The 21,686-nt window shown below is 42.3% G+C and overlaps 1 protein-coding gene across 4 annotated transcripts in view; it reads right to left on the minus strand.

Annotated features, from left to right (window-relative positions):
- LOC306785435 (A-type potassium channel modulatory protein KCNIP2) overlaps nt 1–21,686 on the minus strand; it is a gene marked incomplete at its 5' end in the record, with an annotated part of 75,429 nt that overhangs the window by 20,128 nt on the left and 33,615 nt on the right. For 2 of the 4 annotated variants that reach the window (XM_079279807.1, XM_079279804.1), the window contains one exon: nt 1,446–1,551. The exons of 1 other annotated variant lie outside the window; for it this stretch is intronic. In XM_079279807.1, the coding sequence (XP_079135933.1) occupies nt 1,446–1,551 (106 nt within the window). Of the gene's footprint in view, nt 1–1,445; nt 1,552–21,367; nt 21,456–21,686 lie in introns of those variants that run through there. One more of the 4 variants, XM_079279808.1, reaches the window with a different exon arrangement.

A 21,686-nucleotide genomic window follows, 5' to 3' on the forward strand; every position in this document is an offset into this window, starting at 1 on the left:
ATCAATATCCTGAGAGAGAAGTAAATAAAAAAACACCACCACACACGCAGCCAACTATTAAATTAAAGAGCAGTTAATTCATTAAAGAGGCGTGAAGCTGGCCTGGCAGAGGATTCTTATGAAAGGGGGCAGATTACACATGAGTATGAAAGAATGCGTTTTACAGTTTCACACAGGAACACGTGGTCAAAATAGATCAGTTGATGAATAATTTGATGGCATCACCAGTATTTTGAAGCAAACAGAAGCATGTGTGTCAAGTGTAGATCACATGCCCTTATATGGATTGTGCATTGGTTACAAGCCTCCGAGTGAGCACATGATTCTGGAGATGGCAGAGACGCTGTATTACTCACATTAAGTTCCTCCAATAAAGAGAAAATTCATTAGCTTAAGTACTCAGAGGAGTTGGCACACGCACACGTATTAATTCTGCCATATTCCATAAAGAATAGTCTAAATATAGGGAAGACTGATGCTCAGTGTGTATAAATGGAGCCTCTGTGTGTGTGTGTGTGTGTGTGTGTTTATGCGTGTGTATGCAGAGCGCTGTAGACTGCATGCTTTCCCTTTACATGCCGACTCAAAATGAGTGTAGAAGAGCAAATTCTTTTCATGAGAAGAAAACCGGGACAAGGACCTTTTCAGTCAACCCTTCATTTACCGGCTTCATTTACAGCCTTCATTTACACTATTTGAAGTGTTGTAAATGTTTCATTTTGTTAAACTATAATTCAACATCTGTGAACTGACCTTCTAATTGAGTATATGGTCGACCGCTGATGAACCACAAATCAATAACTGCTTCTGTCTTTGAAAAAAAAAATTGTTTTAATGTAAAACTAAAAAATTCCTGAATGAAAGACTGGAATTGAATCATGTTTGTCAAATCACATCAACTCAACCACAAAGCATGTTGACCTATGATCTGCAGCAAAGATAATGAGCCCTATTTTCTGTCTTCATTCAGCTCCACGAAGGCTAATGGGAGTTCCGACAGCGAGGATGACACTCCCTCAGTGAGACACGTTTCTCTACACAGCACTCAGACCCACTCTGTCCATAGTGTTATTGATTAAAGGGTAAAAGCACACACCCCAGGGGCAGAGGGAGGCCTCACACTCAGCTGAAGTTACTCTCTGTGTGTGAGTGAAAGAGAAAAAGAGAGAAAGAGAGAGCGAAAAGAGAGAGCGAAAAGAGAGAAAGAGAAAGAGCCAGAGAGAGTTGCATGGCCAACAGTTGCACTGGTAACCTAAACCCTCAGACAGGCCTGCAGGCCACTCAGAACCAGACTGAATGGGCACTGCAGATGAAAGTATCAGCGTCTCAGCTCATGCACACACTCGAAAAACACCCACCCCACCTATAAAACCTGTGAACTCAACTTTTACTGCACCGTTACTGTCCCGTTATTAAACCATTAAATCTCTGAGAAAATCCATTACCTTCCCCTCCGATGGGCTCGAACATCCCAAACTGCTCCAGAACCTTGATGAAGAGACCCATGACCACCAGCACAGCGATCACCTCCAAGCCATCCACATTCAACATCCTGTGGGACCGCCGTCTGTCATCGCCCAGCACTGCGCCACCGAGCCAGGTCGGGTCTGGCCAGCGACTGAACACCCGTCCAACTGTACCCGACCTGACCAGTTTGTCCAACTTTAGCTCAGCCGAGTCGACTTCCACCTACGTACTCACTTGTATCCACTTCGATCTAATCTAGTATTCTAATTTAAGAATGTGAGACTGATGGTAAAACTATGTTAACTATTATAGAAATAAGAAATAAAGCAGCTTGGTTCGAGGGGCGTTTCTCTTCCGTCACCCAAAACCTGGCCCCAGGCAACCCTCTCAATCCCTGTTGGAGGCCACACTGCTGCAGCTACAGGCTGCAACACAGAGCTCCAGACTGCCACAACACCTGTGCTAAAGTTGAAGGGTGTTTGTTCTTTTCCTCCCCTCTCTCTTTCTTCTTCCAGGCCCCCGTTGAGTAATGGAAACTTGGGATGTGCTGCGCCTGCTAGTCCTTTGGCAGTGGTTGTCAGGAAGCGAGTGTTGTGAGGGGGAAAGAGGGAGCGAGGGAGAGGCGGCAGATAAAGAGAGGGGAGAGGATGTGTGGGAGATATGGCATGGAAAATGAGAGAGAGAGAGAGAGAGAGAGAGAGAGAGAGACCGACACACACACATAGTGAGACAGATTGTTTGGTTGGGTGAGAGAGATGAGGTATGCCCTCCCTCTCCAGTGACATTACCTTCATTGATTTGCCTAATGTGGTTTCCTTGGTAGCTGGAAGAGAGCGGTAAAAGCCAGATTTAAGTAATGGAAAGAAACTATATTTATGTTCATCCGAATTCAATATAGTTGGGACATATATGGGACATATCAAATGTGTGTTCTCACTGTATGGAGATAGCTGCCTGTGCTTTGGAGCCTGTACGCCTGCCGGTCGATGCAATGTCTCATTTAACTTTCTTAATGTGTCGCTATCAGAGCTCAACGGGCAAATGATTGTTGGCTTTGGTACAGCAAATGCAAAACATCAAAGATGACAGCAGATATAGGAGCTAAACACAACAATTTCCGAGATGCATACAGGGGCTTCTGGTGCTGATGTTACTGTGCCCGAGAGAGAAATACCTGTCTTGCAAGTAATAAAATGTGACTTTATATGAACAGGTGAGTAAAAGCTTCAATAGCATCCTTCTCAAGCAGAAGTGTTCACCATACACCACATAGTGACCAGTCAATAAGAGAACAGTATTGCGTACACATTTCCTCTTTACAGCTATCACCAATTGCTCGTCAGTTGTTGTGAATCAGTGAACCTTTCAACTCATGCAGTTTATACCAGGTTGCAGGTCTTTCAAGGAGGCCCTGAGTGGTTTGAAGGTGTTGGGAGGGGTTTAACACAGGAAATGATCAGTCCGTCAAAAGGGGATTTCGTGATACTCTTGTGCATCTGTGACTGTTAGCCACTATCCGAGGCTCTGCCCCTCCCACCACGACTCCCAGGGAGGGTATCGCTTCTCCTGATGTTACAAAAATAGGTGTGATGTTCACTCTGTGTTCTTCCTTTCTGAATCTTGGGTGAGAGGAAAAGGTTGTCACAGCAAATATTTTTAACAAATGTGACTGCGCCCACTCTTGCTGTTGTTTCTCTTTGTTGGCATTCCTGTTCCTCCATTTTGTTAACTGGGCTCGCCAGCAGCACGCCTCATTACGGAGAAGTCTGTCACACAAACAGCATCACCAAGAGCCACATGGGTCAATGTATACTCGCACGCATAGAGAAATGAGTCAGACAAGGTGACAGGAAACCTGATCTTATGTCACGTCACTTTTCTCAAATATGTTGTGTATGCAAAGAAACACGTCGCCACAGCAGACCAATTTCTCCTCATTCTATGGCAGTAATGTATACCCGCTCTATTCCCGCTGAGCTCCCATTTCAGACACGGACAATGTCAACAGAGAAATATTGAACCATACACTCACCAACGAGACAGAGAGAGGGAAAGAAAGAAATCTGAGCTTGGCTTGCCGGTTAAAAATGATTCCTCTGCTCTCTTATTTATTAAAGGGTTGACGTTCGAGGGGAGAAACAGAGAGGTGGCGGGAAAGAAGAAGAAGCGAGGCAGGCTGTTGCATGAGACATGGTGGCAGGGGAGAGTAATGAGAAGATAAGACAGACAGAAACAGAACATGAAGCAACAAAGGAAGGACAAACTGAAAAGACAGTAAGGTCAGCCGTCCCTCTGTGTGGCGATCTGCAAAGCACAGAGGGAAGAGGCATCTATTCTTTACCCTCCAGTATCGCTCCCCTCCAGGAGGATTTTTCAAAAAATTGGACATGCAGATGTGTCCTCTACTCACTCACCTTTCTCCTCCCCTATACTTTACCCTCTATTCTTCATCAAATTTACACATAATTGAAATTACAGAGCCGAGGTTGGCGGAACTCAGGGACTTTGTTTTGTCTGAATCTCAAAGTTCAATTACGTTTGACCACTCAGTGAAACAGGTCTGTTTACTGTACAACTCAGAGCTCTGCAGCAGCAACTGAGAGCAAATAGCTCTCTGAGCAGACACAGGTATCACCTCAACTGTTTCCCCTCTAGTGTCACATGACATGATTGTCTAGGAATGCTTTCCAGACAAAAGTGCATTTTAATCCTCTGTGTGTAGCAAGATGTGGCACATTGGGTCGATTTTTGACTTCTTATGTATTTGGATGGTCTCTGAATCCTCAAATATTTACATGCATATGTGCAATACTTATACTAGAAATAGTTTGTGCTCTTTTGTGTAATGTGCGAAATATTTTCCTGCTGATTTCTTGACCACATTTTTTGGGGGGAAAAGTCTTAATGAGGCGTAAGAAGAAAGGAAAAAAATATTTCCTGAGGTTTCTCACTTGACCCTGATGCCTTTGTGCCCTGGTGAGACAACTCAGACCAATGAAGTTCGTCATAGTGAAGTCTTTTGTCTGTGATATGACCTATCATATTAGACAATCAAGAGTCACTCAGCTCTAAAAGCAAAACACAAATGACCTCACTTCCTCTCCTTCCCCTCTGGCTCCGATTTATTTTTCCAAATTGTTTCTGCTGCTAAATACACTAAGAGATGCTGTCGGATGTGAGCACTGAAGGGAAGCCAGTCAATTGATAGGTGCTAAACTCCAGAGAGTGTTGTTCACATTTGTGCTGATGGGTTCATGGGTTTTCTGAAGTGATAGGCGTTATTCACTCATACCTCAGTATTTTTTTTGCACTGGTTGTATATGTCAAACTTAAGACTTCAGGGGAATGTTATGAATCAGCAATCTGAAAAACCAGATAGACAGACTGACTTGAAGCAGCGGAGGATTTATGACAGAATTCAGGCCGGCACGTTCCTATCTTGTAGTACAAAGAAATGCATTTTTCTACAGCGAAGGTCGGAACTTCATGACAATAAAGCTGCTACGGCTGAGGCGTGTATCGATCCTTGCATGTTAAACTCTCTAATCCACAGAATGTGCTACTTGGAAAACATGACTATTGATCTCTGTTTCAATAAAAACTTGACCGACCATAGGTGAGAGAAACTCACAAACACAAGCACAGAGAATCAATGGCAAATTATTTTTGAAGAAAAAAGAGCTAAAAAAAAAGTGTTACGAGTACCGATCAATCAAAATCCCCCTCCAGCCGCCACGCGTGGCGCTTTCACTTGACGCTACACCATGAGGGCTGGAATGAGCATACAGCCTTAAAATCACCAAATCAACAAGACAGATGTCTTGCCAGACATGTTTTCTTTACTTTTCCACATCACACTGTGAGCTGAGCTACACAGACAATCAATACAGATATACTGTAATACAGAGAGACAGAAGAGATGGTTCGACTGGAAGCTGAAGGAGGTGGCGTTTCTTAAACCCTGGGTCAGCTAGACTGGGACATCTAGTGGGCACAAAGGGCAAATATCAGACAGAGTGTAATTATTTCCAATTGTATGAAATAGAGCAAACAGTGGCGCATTCATTCATTGTCGTTCTTTTTTTTCATCCATACTTTCCTACACACATGAGAATATCCAACTTCCTCGCAGTACCTTCCGTCAATGCCCAAATGCTTTCTTTTGTCCACTTAAATATACACTCCTGTATTCTTGTCACTTATTGTTCTCCTCTGATGGCTGCTGTATCAATGATGTAAAAAAATGCATTGAAAAACTCAAAACCTTTGAGGATGTGCTACTCACCTTTCCTCATAAACAGCCAGTACAACAGTGGGAGTATTGACATGATGATGAGTGCATAAATGCCTCCAATGACCTCCTTAGTGTCGCTCAGGATGAGCAGAGAGTTAAGAATCCACATACCCGACACAGGAGTGACCATGCTCACCGCTCAGCATGTGTGTTATGAGAACGCTGCACTCAGAGATAATCAGCGGCACAGTCGGGTTTCCCCGTCACTGTGGGTGGAATCACACACATAACAGTGTGTACCTGTACTTAAGTACAATGTTGAGGTACTTGTACTTTACTTGAGTCTTCATATTTTCTGCTACTTTATAATTCTACTCTACTACAATTCAGAGGAAAATAAATACTTCAATGTATTTGAATATTAATGCATCAATAATTCAAATGAAATAGGAGTGGAATGGGCCACTCTGCATAATGACTACTTTTTATGTTTTGTACTTTATGTATGTGATGACAATAACTTTGTACATATACTTAAGTAAGTAGTAATTCTGCAAGGTGGTATACTTTTACTGAAGTAAAAGATCTGAGTACTTCATCCACCACTGACCCACACAAACACACGTCATCATACAACACCTGTTTTGATAATGCGTGTGTTGTTTTCCCTCATGATCTAGCTGCTATTGTAAATGTCCACAAAGGAAAAGCAGCCTACCATCAGTTAACCATTCAACTGGTCTGAATGAGGCCCTTTATGTCCTTCATGTATGTATAGTGTGTGCTATGACCGGATGTCTTATGAACTAGTGTTGTAGTAGTTGCTGTCGTGCTCCACCAGAAGACACAATAGATGTTGAGCAGCGACATGGGTGACAAACAACAGACGCAGCTACAGCTCATGGTAAAGGCTGTTTAGAGATATATATGGGTAACAATGTATTATAAGCTTTTTGAATGGGAAAGAAGGTTGAGAGGGAAGAAAGACAGACCAGCAGTCTGACAGAGAGGAATGAGAATTACAAAATAATACAGGAGCGAGTCTGGATTGTGGAAATAATATAGAAGGCGAGGGTGCATTAGGAAAGGAGGTATCTTAAAATAGAAATGTGTCGAGAAAGTCGCCTTCATCGTGAAAACACATCAGTGTCACAGTACGTTCGGTCAAACAAGTGCAACTTCAATCAGCCTCCACTAGAGGTCAGTGTAGATTAAAGTATTTACATACACTTCAAAGTATTTCAAGCACACACACAGAGACGTGAATGTGCACAGAATGTTCTGGTAGATGGCCCGACCCCTGACTTTCAAATGTTCTGTCCATGAGACTGATAAAAGCATGCGGCAGTTTTGAGCTGGTGCCAAGTCTGTAACACCATCTAAGCAGCAAGTCCTTAGCTTCACCTTTGATAGAGCAGCATACAACACCTGGCACAGAGCCGAGTGCTCTGCTGGAGGTTGGCGAGACGAGGTAATAACCGAAGAGTCACAGGTTTGATGTACATCAAAGGTAAAAGATCTTTTAAAAAAAACCTGTAGCAGTGGAGCAAAATGCCTGACTTTAAAGGGAATCTGCATAGAATACAAAACACCCTTAATTACAGCATGTGCACATTCTCTGTCACTGCGTCTGTTAAAGGAACCAACTGCCAAATGAAGTCATCATTTTTGACCGACTCAGTCGAGTTAAAGACAAATACTGTTGCTCGGCCCCATATTCCATCCGTTTGACTCGAGATGAATGTCTCAGTTGAAACACAGGACAATGTCAACAAACACGTGGAGCTGCCGCTACGCTGATTCCCCCGCTAATCAAAAGGGACAAAATGATCCAACCTACAATAAAGGACAAATGTGCCTGTACTGCGCACACAAAACTCTGCAAAGTCACTGAGGGTGGATGACACACTATATGAGCAAGCATAAAAATAAACACACACACACACACACACAAACAAGATGAATTATCAGGAACCAGTACATCGGGACAATTTGTTTTTGAGTCAAATGGTGCAGCCAGTTGTTTACATAAGGGAAAGAAATATAATGCAGAAAACTGTGGAGGCAGAGAAAGACTGGAGATGTCATCTCAATGGCTAATTCGCTTTTAATGATGAGGATATTTAATGGGAGAGGAGAGGAGACAGGAAAGGAGTTAAAGCTGTGGTTGTCTCTGACAGCCAGGCCCAGTCAAACGCTCTATTGTGTTAAACCTGTCACCAGCGAGAGTGGGCAAGAGAGAAATAGACACGACACATAGCATCAATTCCCCAGTTTTGGGTGCACACAAAGCCACACACACACACACACACACACACACACACACAAACACTTGAGCATGTGCTTCACTGCACACACAGTTACGTTTTTGCGCCGCTGTTTCTCTGATATTAGAAGACCTTGTGGACATGACAAACTTCATTATCATGGACGTGCAGGCAACGGTGCCCATTAGTATTCTGAAGAGAGGGCACACGTACAAATACATGCATGCACGCATGCATGTATACACATGTAGTACGCATGTAACACATTAAGTTAACACAGAATGAGGGAACCTTAAGTAAAACCCTCGTAACATGTGGCGAGTAATCAGAAGCAAAATTTCTGGAAATCGTCCACCGCACACACACACACACACCGCACACACACACACACACACACACACACACACAGTGATGCTGCTTTTGTGTTGTGCTCCTTTTTCACAAAAGCAGGTAGGAACACTGGTCATGACGTGTTACAGTGTGGAGGGGGCCTCCACAGCTAAAAATAGCCCTGAGAGGAATCAGATTTGGAGAACCGGGGGTGGGAACTGATGGGATCACACATACTCATGTGTGTGTGTGTGAGCACATGCACACGCGCACACACACACACACACACACACAAAAGGCTTGGATCTGAGGAAATGGAGTCAGACTGACATCATGCAGACTCAAGAGATGGACAGAACAGAGAGTAGGAGCAGACTGAACACATCTCTGTGATTGATAGGAGGGTGTGAGGTGAGAAAACTAGAGAGGAGCAAACTGCGGCGGTGATGAAATTATTCGTTGTGATGTGAACGATAACGACAAGGGAACAAAGGTGAACTCGAGATATAACGGCACACTTTGACATGTAATACGTGACACGCATGTGAAGTGTTGAAGTATAGTAATCATGTGTGCTCTGAACATGCAACCTTTCAAGGACATCACAGCGTTAATAACGCATGACACACTTGAGTATGACACATAACTGATGTGGTGTATATTCTGGTTTCCATACGAATCTGATTTGTATATGTTTGACTTTGGGGGGCAATCAAATAACTAGAAGACACTGAGGATGGAGAAGATGCAGTGCACATCTAATTCATAATGAGATAAAAAAAATAAAATAAAACCACACAAAACGCATCAGCTACTCATACTTTATACTTGATCAAGAGTGCTAATCTAGTACACGCTGCTTATCCTCCATGTAGTACAATATGTTGCCCTTTATGTGCCTGTTACGTGTTGTGTTTTCTCCCCTCCTGCCCTTCCCTGTTTTCTCTCTCTCTCTGTTCTACTAGCAGGTCAATCGGGTGATTGGATTCCACCTGTGGGGGCCGGTTGTCCTGATTGGTGATTGGCACCACCGGCAGGCTGGCCAATCGGCGGCGGGAGAGCCGCAGACAAAAGACAGGAAGCCTCTGAGCTCAGAAGGACTTCGCGTCATACTGGGTTTACGGCACTTGAGAACTGAACTTGTTACTGTTTGTGGTGGGAGGTTGCGGACAGTAGGTGAGTCTGGGGTACCCTGTACATTGGCACACGTAGGATTTTCTGTGTCTAGATACACTCGGCGTATTTGGGTTTTGGTCAAGCACATTTAGATAAGCCATTTTTATTTGTTGATTTCAGAGGTTAGTTAGGCCAAGTTCTGTTGTCTTTGTTTCAATTGTTTGGCACGACCACACTTGTCCCATCCTCTCCCAGTCTCTTGTTGTGACTCGCTCATTTATCACTGTTACGTGAGCATAATAAATATTGTTTGGTACACAAGCTATTTGTTGTTTTGTGTTAGTCCCTAAATCCTTCCCCTGGATCACAGAGAAGGGATGTAACCGTGCCATTTTGTTGTTTTATATCTGCAAAGCAAATAACTAACTTTGATCCAGGGGTTCCTATAAACACAAGCACGTTGTGACTACACAATTTGACACTCCTAATTGTTTACATAAATTAGAAACGTGATCAGAATTTCATTTAAAACAGTAAAATCATTCAAATACATTGGAAAAAATAAATCTTTTTTTAATTTTTTTTTATTAGAAGAGTAAAAGGTTATTTTATTTGAATACAAAACAATGTTCCATTGTCTGTTTCCTGTGTCTGTCTGTGTGGTTTTTGTGCTACAAAGTCTTTAAATGACACACCACCTCACAACGGTGACAGCCACCCAGAGGTATGGTTACACGCGCACCAACATATTTCTGGAGCCCACAACTGGCTGACAGACATCACATTGATGCAGCGCGAAAAGACGACAGACAAGTGCCACTCAAGAAGCTGACTAGCAAGTGACACATTCACAGTAACGGAGAGAACAGACGTTGAGCGTTATCGTCAATCAGGAGCGGTGCTGATGACGTCTCAGCAGGGCTTGACATATTTAATCATCTATTTAATAAGTTTGTTGCTTGTAATTTTATTTTGTACCTTTTTTTTTTTTTTTTTTTTTTATTCAGCTGAGAAAAGTTTCGTAACCCCACAACCTGGATCTGAAAATATAATTTAGAGACAATAGACACATTCTACTCATCCCAGCTTCAGTACCATCTCTTTTTTAACTTTGTCGCCTCCTTCAGCTTCTTCCTTCTCGCTGGTTGGGTTCCCTCCTGCTTACCTTCGCTTCCTTTTCTCTTTTTATGCATCACTACCCCGGAACACACTCCTATCACCACAATCCTTTTCCTCTTTCGCCCTCTTCTCACTCTCTCTTGCTCCCTCTCCGTCATGTTGACTAGAAGTCCGCAGCACAGCCTCTCAAGGTTGTCCGAGGCCTGGCGTCCTCATGCCTGGATGGCTGAATGGAACAGGCAGCTCTGTCCCAGTTGGGGACCATCAGACCTTTAGTGCCTCTGACCACCAGCCTCCCTGCTGGATAGGCCTGATGTGCATCCTTTCTTTGTTTGCACTGTTGTCCATTACAAAGAGTATGACCCAGAAAGAAAGACCGAAGGAGGGAAATAAAAGAAGAGGGATGGGATGAATCTAATTCAATGTTCCTTTAAATAAGTCACATGCTTGTGTTTTTCTCTCCAACTTTTGAATTTACTGTATTTTCACATTGGCATATAAATATGACTTACGGTATAATGTTTTAGATGTGGGTCTCTGTCATCTTCCAGGTGGACTGAAGTGAAGTCTGTTCATTGTGAGAAGACAACACAGACCAATGGTGACAAAAGAGCTGATTATTATTCAGATCATGGCAACCAGTTTCCAATTTGCAGAGGTGTCAGACACTTTACCTACTTTTTGTTTTCTAGTGGCACCTCTTTGATGGATGAGCTTACAGTCTAATGTTCATATTTCTTTGTGAGCATAGATCCATATTAAAATGCTGCAGTGCCCTATAGTGTGTCAGCACACACGTAGTTTATAAAAAATGAGTCACTACATCACATCTGTTTTTCCATTAAACTTACACGTCAGGGGTTTCTTAATTTAACATGATGCAAACATCTACAGTATTTGTTAGCGCTGAAACAATAGCAACTATTTTCATAAATAATTGATGAATCAAATTATCTTTCATGCCAGTGAATTGATTATTTGGGGGTTTTAAAAAGACTCATTTGAAATGTATGAAGATTTTACAATGTATCAGGCTCTAGAAAATATTCCTGATTTTCTATCGACCAAACAATTTCTCAATTAATCGACAATGTAATTGGCAGAAATGAATCACTTAGATTGCAGACCTTGTATAACTTTAAAAAAGCTGTGAGCTTCAGCCTCCTGTGGATTCACAGGTCAGAGTTCACCTTTTCTCACCTTTGACTGCACAGATGTGCCCAGTCGGCCAACAGAAACAGTGGAGACGTTATTATTCCAGCTTGTTTCTTCACTAGTCGTAGTACATTATCATACTACCAGACTACAAGCTGTATTGTTACTCACGTACACCGTTTGTCATATTCAATATTCTTTCATTGTCTGCATCAGAGCCATGCCATCATTTCCTTTTTGTACGGGGAAATATAGTTCAGTGGAAATATACAGTGGTCATACCTTTTAGATCATGAGAAAACATAAATATAACTAAAGTCATACTTTTAAAACATTACCTCATACATTACTATTTACATACAAGAAAGGTTATTCAAGTACACAATTCTATAATCTGTTATCACAGCACTAGCTATCAGGTGCTCTTTTATGTATCTAGTGTACGGCTGCAAAAACAAGCCCTAAAGCGTTAACTTTGCAGTGAAATTAAGAGTCAGGTGTCCACATTGTGCTCACATTCATACAGCAGTGGGAGTATAACAGAGATCCCGGAGGCCTTTAATAGCTTACATTTATTCACTGCTCTGATAGCTATAGTTAGCAGTAAATTTATCCACCTGCCAAGAGAACTTGTCAACGGAGGATGGAAAATACACTTCCATTGAGTTAGTTAGGCTTTAATGACTGAGGGGCTGGCTGGAAAGAGCTGATTAGAAAATTAATTATTTATCAAAATACTACTAAAAATTTCCCCTGAAAAATTGAGAGCAAGTCATTAAGGTGAAAATTGAATGTCCCGGATTTCATATCAAGAGTATCGGTCTTTATGTATGAACACATGCCTGTGTGTTGGGGATGCTTCTCGCTGCATGGATGCTTCAGTGGGGGCTCAAGTGTATCTGTGTCTGACGGAGATTCATCGATAATAAGGAAAGATCAATAACCTAACACACGGCCAGTCCTCTCTATGCATTTGTCCAGGGTCAAAATGAAACTAGTATGGTACTGCTCTCATTCAGTTGAGAACTACTTAATCCTCTCTTTATCCAACAGTCTTGCATAACTACAGGCCCACTTTTTTTCCTGGCCAGGGTGGTTGTTGAAAACAAATGTAGCTTATCGTGTCATCAGTTTAGTGGACGTGAATGGATTGACTTTACAGCTGGCTATTCCACAGACAGTCTCATTGTCTTAGCTCTAAAAGATTTATCACAGCTGACACTGAGCCATCAGAAATATCGGGGCCGGTTGTAAGTTAATACATAAGTAACCATGTCTTCAATGTAGGCCATTTTCTGTATCGTTGCAAGTTCAAGTTCAGCGGTAAAGAGGGTTGTTTTTTTCACCATGTGATACATGCAGACATGAATGTTGGGGCTACCGATACATCTGGGAATTTTGCTCTCTGTGCAACAATGTTACTCATTCTCTCCGAGTGCAGAGAGAAGTGAAAAGGTTGAGGGTGTTTCACTTGGCTAGTCGGAGTTCAAGGAGAAAGACCTGGAGGAAGTGCCAGTTGGAGCACTACAATCAAGCGCCTGATATGCATTATAATAGATCATTTGTCAAAGTAATGGGCGTTTCAGCCTATTAACTACAAAACATGTATATCCAGCAAAAAATTCTTCAGTTCATTGAATGGAAACTTTTCAGACAAAAGTTGAAGGCTAAAAGTAACAGAAAATAAGTGCCTCGTGTACGTATCTGTGTTTCAGCACCATGGACAGAGACACAGAGAAAGACCGATTGAACCCAACCAAGATGTCCAGTTTCTCACTATTTGTTTTCCAAACACAAGAACAAAACTTGAATACATGTAACAACTCTGTGAAAAATGGAGAATGATGTTTAATGCCCACAAATTGACTTTTGCCACAAAATACAAACTGCAAACAGCTAACCGATGCAAGTGTTATTATCGCAAATGCCAATTTGCAACACCTGTCCCCAGAAGAGCTTTTAAAGAACTAGAGATTATTTGGATTCAGGACAGAGATGAATGAGTTACAGTTTGACTACACCATGTCAGATTCTACTGCAATATATTGATGAGAATAAGATTAAATAGGGTATTTCATCTTTAAGAGAGTAGTTTTTGGATGCATGTTTGCTCAGACAACAGAATTATGAGACCGTCACCCCTCCATACTCTTCCCTCTATGCTGAAAAATGTTACCATAAATCAGGCTTTACTAAACCCTTCAGAAACCTATGAGTTAACTCATGTCTATAATCTGTGGTTATAACCAATCCAACCAACGAAGCTTGTACAAAGCTTATTCACACATGAGAAGCATCATGGTCTAATTCTGGGGGGGGTGTATCAATCCTAGAAGAAGTTCCAGTGAGAGAAAAACAATCAAAAATATAAAACATTTTCCTTCAGTTCCTCCACTGCATCACATTTCCCTTTTCCTGTCTCTCCAACACCCCCTTTCACACCTAGTTTTGCCCCCTTTCACTCCCCACACGCCCTGCTGCTTATATGATTTTATTTTTAGCACATTTGAGGTGTGTGTGTGTGTGTGTGTGTGTGTGTGTGTGTGTGTGTGTGTGTGTGTGTGTGTGTGTGTGTGTGTGTGTGTGTGTGTGTGTGTGTGTGTGTGTGTGTGTGTGTGTGTGTGTGTGTGTGGGGGGGGATAAGAAGCAGGCGTGAGAGCTGTTACTATAAAGTGTGGCGCAGAAGGAAAGGTGAAAGGGACAAGGCTTCCACCTGAAAGGTCCGCTGGCACAGCAAACTGACCTACAAGCAGCTGAAGATCAGCAGGCCAATCTGATAGTGCTCTCCTTCAGAGAGATGAGGTATGACGGGGACAGTCTGGTGTACTGCACCATTCAATTAGACAGCTCCCACCGACCTTAGCTTTGGGCGAGAACTGAAATTGAATCACATTATTTCTAGCTTCTTGTCTTTCCCCCAGTATCTCTTGAGAGGAAGTCGAAGAGCTGGTCGGAGGTGAGAAGCCTCCGACTAGCTGAATATGGGTTAAGTAGATCAGCTACATAAGTAGGAGCCTGACCGTGACGTGCTCTGTAAGTGATGGTGAGAATTTTGAAGTGTATCCTAAATGCTACAGGGAGCCAGTGGAGAGATCGGAGTACGGGGGAGATGTGAGACCGTCGATTGAATCACATCATTTCTAGCGTCTTGTCTTTCCCCCAGTATCTCTTGAGAGGAAGTCGAAGAGCTGGTCGGAGGTGAGAAACCTATAACCTGTAACCTGAAAGTGGGTATAAGAAGCAGGAAGTGCAGAGACCACCCTGATATACTAGAGTACCTGACGCGCAGAGCAAGCTAGAGTACTGACTTGATCAGCTTAACGGAGAGAAAATGTGAACAGCATGGAGCAGATTAGGGCTAAAACAGTGTGATAAATGCCAGAGAAAACAAAGGATGAGAAAGCAAGCAACAGATACACAGAGGGATTATTCAGCATACACGGAGTGCACAAATAACTACAAACCAACTGTCGCTCGTCCTTTAATAACTTCATCTGGACTGCCATTGTGTGTGCATAAAATTGGCACTACGTGCCATATGCCAACAGAGATGTAATGTTTAAATATAGATCTTCAAAGAGGAACTTTCTCCTGCAAAGGCTCTGACCGTGAACTTCCACAAGTTTATTTTTAGGCAACCGTATTATTTTGACTGTGAATGTACGAGTCAGGTGTCAGACAAGAATAAATAATCAGCGCAAGCGAGATAATTTAAGTGAGAATCTTCACGTCTTGCGACGAAACGAGTGTGTTCCTAAAATGGATGCGAGTGCTCAGACGTGGCATGTTTCCGTCTCTATCCATCCCTTCCCGTCTTCTCCCTTTGTGGCTTTCTATCCTTCTATTCCCTCACTTTAAGATCTTTTTTTTAATATAATGTCAACAGATTGTCAAATGACAAAACACTTGTCACAACTTGCCGTTGCAGCCAGTAAAATAATAATCTCAAATGAAGTGGAACAAAATCTTTTAAATGAATATATCTCTCCGTTTCTGCCCCGCAAGTCACTCTATCCAAACACGAGGTTTAAAAGCTGCTTCCTGCTGGGTTTTCGTATTGCCTATTATACAGTAATACGAGACAACATGCAGCTCAGCCTGGCAGAGTGTGTCCTCTTCACCCCACAGTAAAGCACACTTGCAGGGGGCTGAAGCTTGGAGAACTGTAAGTTATCCTTATGGCAATGAACAACTGCCTTCCCACTGCGAGTGCCATTACCACACACTGTGATATGGCTTACAGTAGTGGGCCTACCCTCCACGCCCGCAAATACAGCAACACACACTAACGCCCGCAAGCACCCGTCAGAATTCACCATCACAGGCAGTCTTTGTTTTATTCATTTATTCAAAAATTTACATTTAATGTCAATTTTCCTGAAAAGGAGAGGAACGGGATGGATGGGTGTGTAATGATATTTGTCAGAGACAAGAGGGAGGGCGACACTAGCAAACTGCATCAACTCTACAGGTGCTTGAAGGGGAAAAGTTCAGAGGAAAGATACACATATACTTCAAACAGCATAAGAGGGTTTTTTTTAAATAAAATACAGAATACGTAGCAGCAATATCTCGAACACAAATACACATGAGGCTCAGAATCTCGAGGCTTGGGCCAAGGCTCAGACCGAACATATTTTATTCACAGCTGAAAGGTTGATAACAAAATCTCTTTGGTCATAGCAGCGATGGAGCTGCAAAGAGAATCAAACAACCTGTGGAAATGTATGCGTGTCTGTCAGTCTGAGCCAATGTGCATGAAAGCCCTCACTGTTGTGGATGTAGACCGGCCCAAGCAGCAGAGTTATGAAGTACAAAGTATAACTTTGCACTTTATAACTCTGCTGCTTGGGCCTGTCTACTTCCACAACATCCAGTTTAATTTCGAAAAATGTCAAATCCCCTCACAAATGACTCTGAAGAAGGAAATGAATGTGACTGAATGTGAATGAATTCTTGCTCATATGTGTACCAAGAAGTGCAGTTGAAAGGTATGAAGGCGTCGTGTTGGGCGGGGCATTTTATGAAATGAATAAGTCACAAGAAGCTAGTTTCTGCAAAACATGATCTGAATCACCTGAAGAGCATGAATATGCAGCAATGACCAGGATGTATTGCTGCTCATTACACAGCTCCCAAAGACATTCATCTTCAGATATGAAATATTGATTTAAGACTATTCATTACAAGCTAAAGCAATTCACAAGTCAAAGCAACATGTTTGTGAACAGTTACTGCGGCCAAAAGTTGTTAGGGGCACATGGTGTCGCTCGTTTATTGGATGAGAAAAAACGTAACCGCTCTCTCTCACTGTGAAATTGTTATTTAGCAAAAACCAAACCAGACTGCGTTCAGGGGTCAATGCTAAAGCATGCAGGGCTGTAAACATGTAGACAACAAGGGCAAACTGGGTTGTTCGATATTGTGATTACTGATGCATCGGTAAGGGAATGGAAAAGGGACAAACTATTGCAGACAAAGCCTTTTTCACTGATTCAATGTTTTGGAGGAGATTATGTGGTCTCAGTATAAAATAAATAACACTTAAAGAGCACAACATGGACATGTGACAGTATATAAATTGGACAAAGATAGCATGTGAAAGACATATTTTCGCTGTTTGTCATGGTTAGCCATCAGTTATAGCACCGTACACTTCCATGGTACACCTCAACATTACATATTGCTACGTCTTGCAATTCCCAGCATCGCTACACCAAAATTCAACCTGGACAGAGGTCTAGGCAGCCCCCAAAATTGAAAACACATGTGAAGGGTGAGCGCAGCCGGCACACAAATCCAACCTCTTTAACTTCATGCCAAACCACAGGTGTTATTTCTTCAGTTACAGATGCAGCGTGTAGGATCTGGCTGCGACATGCGGTGGAGTTGCAGATTGCAAACAACTGAAACTCCCTCTTTCCAGATGATCACTATCAGAAGAAGGAGGCATTAAGGCCAAAAAAAAGAAACATGACAGCCGTGCAGAGGACCCTCTCTCAAGACAAACAACTAAACAGCTCCACAGAAGGTGAAAACACAACGATTCTTGTTTTGAGGTGATTATACACGAATGAAAACACACTTAATGATATTATGTCATTTCTGCCACTTGATCCCCCTAAATGTTGCTTTCACAAAATATTCATACAATGATATTTTTGATAAATAATCAAATAATAGAACAGCTCGGAAAGTCTGGTGGGACATGGTAAGAAAATAACATCCCTTTACTGTAATTTATCCTTCAAAACCAGGAAAAGACAACACTTATGCCATATTACGATATCCAAAATCGAAGACAATATCTAGTCTTGTATCACAACACAGATATAATATGGATATATTGCACCGCCCTCGGAGAGGGTACAGAATGAAGAAAGAGACGTGTACCGTCAGCGTGGACTTGTTACGTGAGATAAGAGCACAGCTAAAGGACAGATCGATAGGGCTCACAGAGATTCTATGCAGCCAAAGCCTCAGCACCACATCTACAGACGAGGATTGTGTCATGCAAGAGTGAAGTAGAAAAGGAAGATAGCGTGCATACAGTTGGTGTATGTTAAGTGGTATACTTTGTGTGCGTATGTGGGGCGGGCAAACTAATTTAATGGTATTTAATACATTTTAATTGCACTAAACAAAGCTAGTCCCACTATTAGGAAAATCGACACGAACAAAGCTCTAGGGCAGGGAACACACACACACACACACACACACACACACTCACACACACACACACACACACACACACATCAGAGTGGCTTGTTTCCCCTACATAGCTAATGAAACAAACTAATTACTGGGCAAAGTAGGGGCAAGAAGGAGGGTGACTACAAATGACTGTCATCAGTAATGTGCACACACACAAACCCCAACCAGCCATAGCCAGACACAACCAGACTCCTCAGCATCGTGTAGGTCTGTGAATAGGCCGGTCATACTTATAAGTATACTTATAATTGACTTGACGAATTATAGACACAACATATCCAGAAACATTGTGTGGTATCAAGGCTCAGTTGGGGTATAAAATCAAGAATAATCTGGTGGAATCTTTCAAACATGGTCTGTTGACTTTATCCAATGAGGGGGAATAAAACACCAAGTAACCCGGGACTTTCTTCATTTCATGTGTCCTTTTTTTTTGCACAGTTTAAGGGACACACACAACTTTGATGGCAGGGTATCCATGCCCGACTTAAATCACACGTCCCTCAGCACTGCCAAAAATGCCACAATACTCAAATACCAAACTGTGAATGGCCTTGATGAAATCCCTACGGAGGACAGCCATTACACAGTTCTGCCCTCGCCGGCTCCCATCGCACTAAAGCAGACATTGCTCTCCCTCTCGCTCTCTCCTATTGGAACAGACACACAGGAGCCAGTAGTCATGGTAACTCCATTCTGGGCAAACTTAAGGATGCGTATACACACACACACACACACACACACACACACACACACACACACTTTAGTAAATACATCATGGAGGGGAGCTGGTGAAGGGGCTTTGAGACTCTGGTAGCTAGTTAGCTGTGTAAACAGAGTAGTTTGTTTTGCAAAGCACGACGTCAAACTCCATAATTTACCAATGTTTGTATTTCCTTATCTGACTTTATAATAATTTGCTTTTGATGCATGAAGCACCCAACAGATGTCTGGTACATTAATTATGTATATGCAAATCAAAGTCAATTCATGAATCAAGTATCCATGTTTTTCATGCTGAATGACTTATTTCCAAGAAACTAATGAGCACATCAGATTTAAATGACTGCTTTTGCATTATCATCTGTGGAGAAACTCAGTTTTCCAGATCTGTTTATTAAATCGAACTGAATCGATTAGTCGACAAAATGTTAGGTGTCATTTGATAAGAATTCCGTTACTAGACAGCTTTATGAAGACTGGATTAATATGCATTCGGTGGAGTATTAACAGCAGGATGGAGTATGTATTGACTTAAAATAGACTACAGTGCCCATGTTCATTGTAACGAACGAACACGTAGCTCATTACAATGTACTGTAGCTAATTGCTGCGCTTTTAGTAGTTTCAGATGTCTATGGCACAGAGCAATAAGCTCTCAGGCTTTGACTACACCTTGAAATTGGATTTGTTGACACTAAGAAAAAAAAAGAACATCAGTCTTATTCATTTATTAGAGTCAATTAATCATTCAATCATTCATATAATGCCATATTTTGAAAATAATTGTCATCAGTGTTTCACTGTTGAATCCACAGTTTAAATGCTTGAGTTTTAAATGCTTTAATACTGAGATTTGACCGTTTTAATGTGGTAATTGGCAACACATTTGCGTCCCAAAAACAAAATATAAAAAACACCTGAAACATCATTCTAACAACAAAATAATTATTTATCAGCACAAATATTGGTAACTTTTCCACCCGAATAAGTCATGCGCAATGTTATTGTTTTGTTCAAAACACAATGTTCCTACATGGATTATAAGGTGTGTGTATGTGGGTGCGTGCCTCACGCACTCACGTCCAATTGCTGCTGTCAGAGCACGAACATGAAGCTCTGCAGATGTCAAAGTCTGAGGAGAGCCGAGGTGGAGAGGAACGGCACGGATGTCAAATTAGCATTCACGCACCGCTCTATTGACAAGGTCATCTAAACACTGCTTTATCTCCACCTTCTAGGATCAACTGCTGGGATTCAATAGAAACACCCTACTCTGTTGTGTCTTCCCCAAGGCAATGTGAGCTGCTGCTCAATATCACTCACAAGAAAAAGAGAGGAAAATGGGTGTAAAGCTTAGCAGCAGGCTTATAGAGGGTGTTTCTGGCAAAGGACACTTTATTCAGCCAACACTACGCTCAGTGGGACAAAGAGTGTGACTACATGAAGGAAATAAGACCTTTTAAGTGTCAAGAAAATATTCTGGCGCGGTTTATACAACTTTATTCTAATCTTAGTTGCGTGTACATGGAGAGCTAAAGAGGAGGATGGGTGAGTCGATGTCATACTGAGAGCTGACTGAAGGGCTGGATAAAAGGCTCAGTGTCTTTGTCCCACAGAGTTTCTCAATGGAGGTGGAATGCCACTTGCTTCCAGAGGGCAATCTTTTTGACTGCCAGAGAGAGAGAGCAGGAGGAGAGCAAGGAGGCTGTGGGAGGGAGGACGAGCGAGTCAAAGAAAAGATAGAAAGAGGGGAGGAGTGAGTTCATTCAACCCCAACAGAAAACATATGGCCACAAGCATACATACTTATATATACAATGCATATGAACAAGATACAGAGAATACTCTTCAAGCTGTTTGATGTCTTCATTTGTATGGTTTCTCTGTCTGGTGATGAAACAAAGCACTCAGACGTACTGTGTACACACACACACACACACACACACAAACCCTACAAGTTCACTCACGCTCTTTGAAAAAAAATATGCTTGTTTTAGATCGAATGCAAATACGGAGTATACATCTGCCCTACCATCATTTAGGTAGAGAACAAGCTCAGACACAGCAGGACACTGAAGTGATGGATCAACAACAGGACCATCAGCAAAGATCAGAAACAAGCTCTGCTAAATACACAGCAAACCCCAGTGAACACCATCGCCATTTGGCTTCTGTACTCGCAGAAGAAGCGGACCCACCAGCAAAAGCTCTGGGTGTGGAAGTGGAAGTTTTGGGTGCTTACCTTCGGTGAGAGTTCCCATGAGGAAGTGGTAGAAATATCGAGCCACCTTGGTGAGCTGCCTCTTGCACCTTTTCCTGCACTGGCTCATCTTGGTGCAGCTGTGGTGGAGGTGATGATAGTGATGGTGGTGTTTGTGTCGGCTAGTCTGCCGGGGGAAGCAAGCTCTCAAGGTAGGAGGAGAGGAACAGAGCACTGTGAGTGTGTGTGTGTGTGTGTGTGTGTGTGTGTGTGTACACAGTAGGTGTGCCTCCCTCTCTTCTCCTCCTCACTCACCCCTTCTCTTTCCTGTCTCTGTCGTTCTTCCCCCTCTCTCTTTCTC

This window comes from Melanostigma gelatinosum (assembly GCF_949748355.1).
Source record: "Melanostigma gelatinosum genome assembly, chromosome: 12".
NCBI classification, from domain to species: Eukaryota; Metazoa; Chordata; class Actinopteri; order Perciformes; family Zoarcidae; genus Melanostigma; species Melanostigma gelatinosum.